The sequence below is a fragment of the Lottia gigantea genome (genome assembly GCF_000327385.1).
Source record: "Lottia gigantea unplaced genomic scaffold LOTGIsca_297, whole genome shotgun sequence".
In the NCBI taxonomy this organism is placed as follows: domain Eukaryota; kingdom Metazoa; phylum Mollusca; class Gastropoda; family Lottiidae; genus Lottia; species Lottia gigantea.
Genome location: NW_008708972.1, coordinates 69,021 through 71,426, shown reverse-complemented (window position 1 = coordinate 71,426; position 2,406 = coordinate 69,021). Strand labels below are relative to the sequence as shown.

The 2,406-nt window shown below is 34.4% G+C and overlaps 1 protein-coding gene across 1 annotated transcript; it reads left to right on the top strand.

Annotated features, from left to right (window-relative positions):
* Nucleotides 1–33: 33 nt before the first annotated feature.
* On the top strand, nt 34–352 carry LOTGIDRAFT_70726 (hypothetical protein; the record flags this gene model as incomplete). Its single annotated transcript, XM_009056989.1, has 2 exons — nt 34–171; nt 314–352. Coding segments are annotated over 2 exons (177 nt in total), but the record flags the coding sequence as incomplete, so codon positions are not given.
* Between the last annotated feature and the right edge of the window lie 2,054 nt (nt 353–2,406).

Below are 2,406 nucleotides of genomic sequence, written 5' to 3'. Positions count from 1 at the left end.
AGAAAAACGTCTGATCCTGAAAACATTTCAAACAAGAAGAATACTAGAACAAATTACAGTCCTCAACAAGTCCGATCATTAGAAAAAATATTTTTGGATACGCCATACCCAGAGCCTGAAGTAATGGAACAGTTGTCTCGAGATCTGGATATTCCCGAGAAAAACCTGAAGGTATTTTTCTTTTTAGTTCCTTCTAAGCCAAATTGCAAACACAATTTTCATTCGACATCCACTGTAATATATTTGACAGGTTTCTACATCTAAAAATAAATACAATTCAGTCTTGATATTAATGTTTTTGATTTTATTTCAGATTTGGTTTCAAAACAAGCGTGCCAGATGGAGGAAGCGAGTCCGTGACAACAAACCCGCTTTTCCACCAATGAATCCAAGCTACATTCCACCAGTTGCGGCAAACATTCCACAATATAATATGATGTCTCCTTCAGCATTGATGTCCCAAGTAATACCATCGTCAGCTGCTTCCCGACCAGTTTATAATATACCATCTTCCATCCAAGCACCATCCAACAATACCACATTTCAAAGAACGATGTCTTTTCCAACATACGTCAACTCGTACATGTATCCTCAGTTCAGATGATGACCTAATCATATTGTTTATTGTTAATGATATTGTTTTAATATTGTTGTTGTATTGTTATTTCAAGATTATCTGTTTATTTATTGATAAATAAAATATTATTAAGATATCCTACAGTCACATTTCGTCTTTTAACATCTTAAAAGTTACTTGAATATTTATTTGTATAGGCAACGAGCAAAACATAATGACTCAAAGAGCTTTCCAAAGGCAATTGGTAAAATCGGCTTTTTTGAACTATATATGCTGAGGATTACAATTGTGAGTTCACTGTGCTCTGTTTGAAGTTAAAATTATATTGTACTTTCGTATCTTGGGAATGTTTTGAAACGCAAAATACTACAAATATTAGCTGTTTTTAGACAGGAAAGACGGTCAACAAGACAGAAGTGGTATTCAACACACATTTAGCGAAGCATTTTCAATTATGTAGACTAATAAAACCCATCTGAAGTTAGGACTGCCCAAGAGTGAATTTATATTGTCTAATGGTGTTCCTTGATTGAAGGGCACCTTTAGGGAAGGTTGCCAAAAAAATGGGGCACACATTGTTTTGTTACAGAATTGTATCCTGGAAAATTATTCAGTTTCTGTCTTTTTTGAACTTCCTTCGACCTTCATTGTGCTGATCTACATATCGTCCTGGCACGTTCAAATTGGTTATTTTTAGTACGATACACAGCACATGCATGCAGGTGACTGTACAGATCAAGATAATCGATGAACAAGCCGGAACTTAGACGATAATAAACCGAGAAACGACGTGTAACCATATAAAAATGATAGTAGAAATAAATTAAATATGAATTATCTTCAATTCTTTATTTCTCGTCGTGATACCAAACCCCCAAAAATTATAAATAATATATACATAGATTACTGATATTTCTTATAAATAATTGATATAAGACCTCAAATGGACCAAAACGTTGATGTTAACCTGGTTGCTCATATACTGTAATAAATAATCAACGTGAAATGAGTAAAACAACACGAGTCGTTATTGTTAATTACATCACTAATCAACTGTCAATTCCATCAGTGATTGAATTGTATTAATCTAATTAACTCGATTAAATATGCCAGCATTAGTCGAGTTGTCACATTACTGACAGACAGGAGTTGCTCTGTATTTGTCTAAAAGTGTATTAAATGTTGTCCTGTGTTGGAAAATGTACATTAAAAGTTAATGATCTATTAGTTTCTTTACATTTAAATTATACTCTAGTTTTAAAATGATATCTCCAGTAAATTATACGGTAAGTCAGTTGGAAATCTGAATGTAAATTGTATGAGTTGATGGTTAGATTTTATATTGATAACAGAGAGGAACATATCAGTTTAATATGATAATATTTCAAGCTTTAAAAACTTCATTTCTATTTTCAGGTATCTTTATCGGATCAACAAGTTGAAAATGTAAGTCAGAAGACTGGTTTAATGCCCTACCAGAACCAAATTCAGTATACAACCGACTCTACAAGACATTACCAACCCACATTTACTTCTTCATTTTATCAACCATGGGACGTTTACAGCTCGCCACAACTGGAAACTAGCTTAATCAGACAATCTTCTGCCATCGCGGAATCTCCAACATCTGGTAATGATAGCATCGAGTCTCATTTGGATCTGGATTCAAGCCCGCCATCTTCAAGATGTTTAACCTCCCCTTCAACAACTCCACCTCTAATTACTGATAGCGACAGTGGAAATTCTTCTGGATTTGTATCTGATTCTAGTCCCCAACCTGCCACCTCGTCATCACCTGTTGTTCTACCACCCATTTCCACCACAGACCA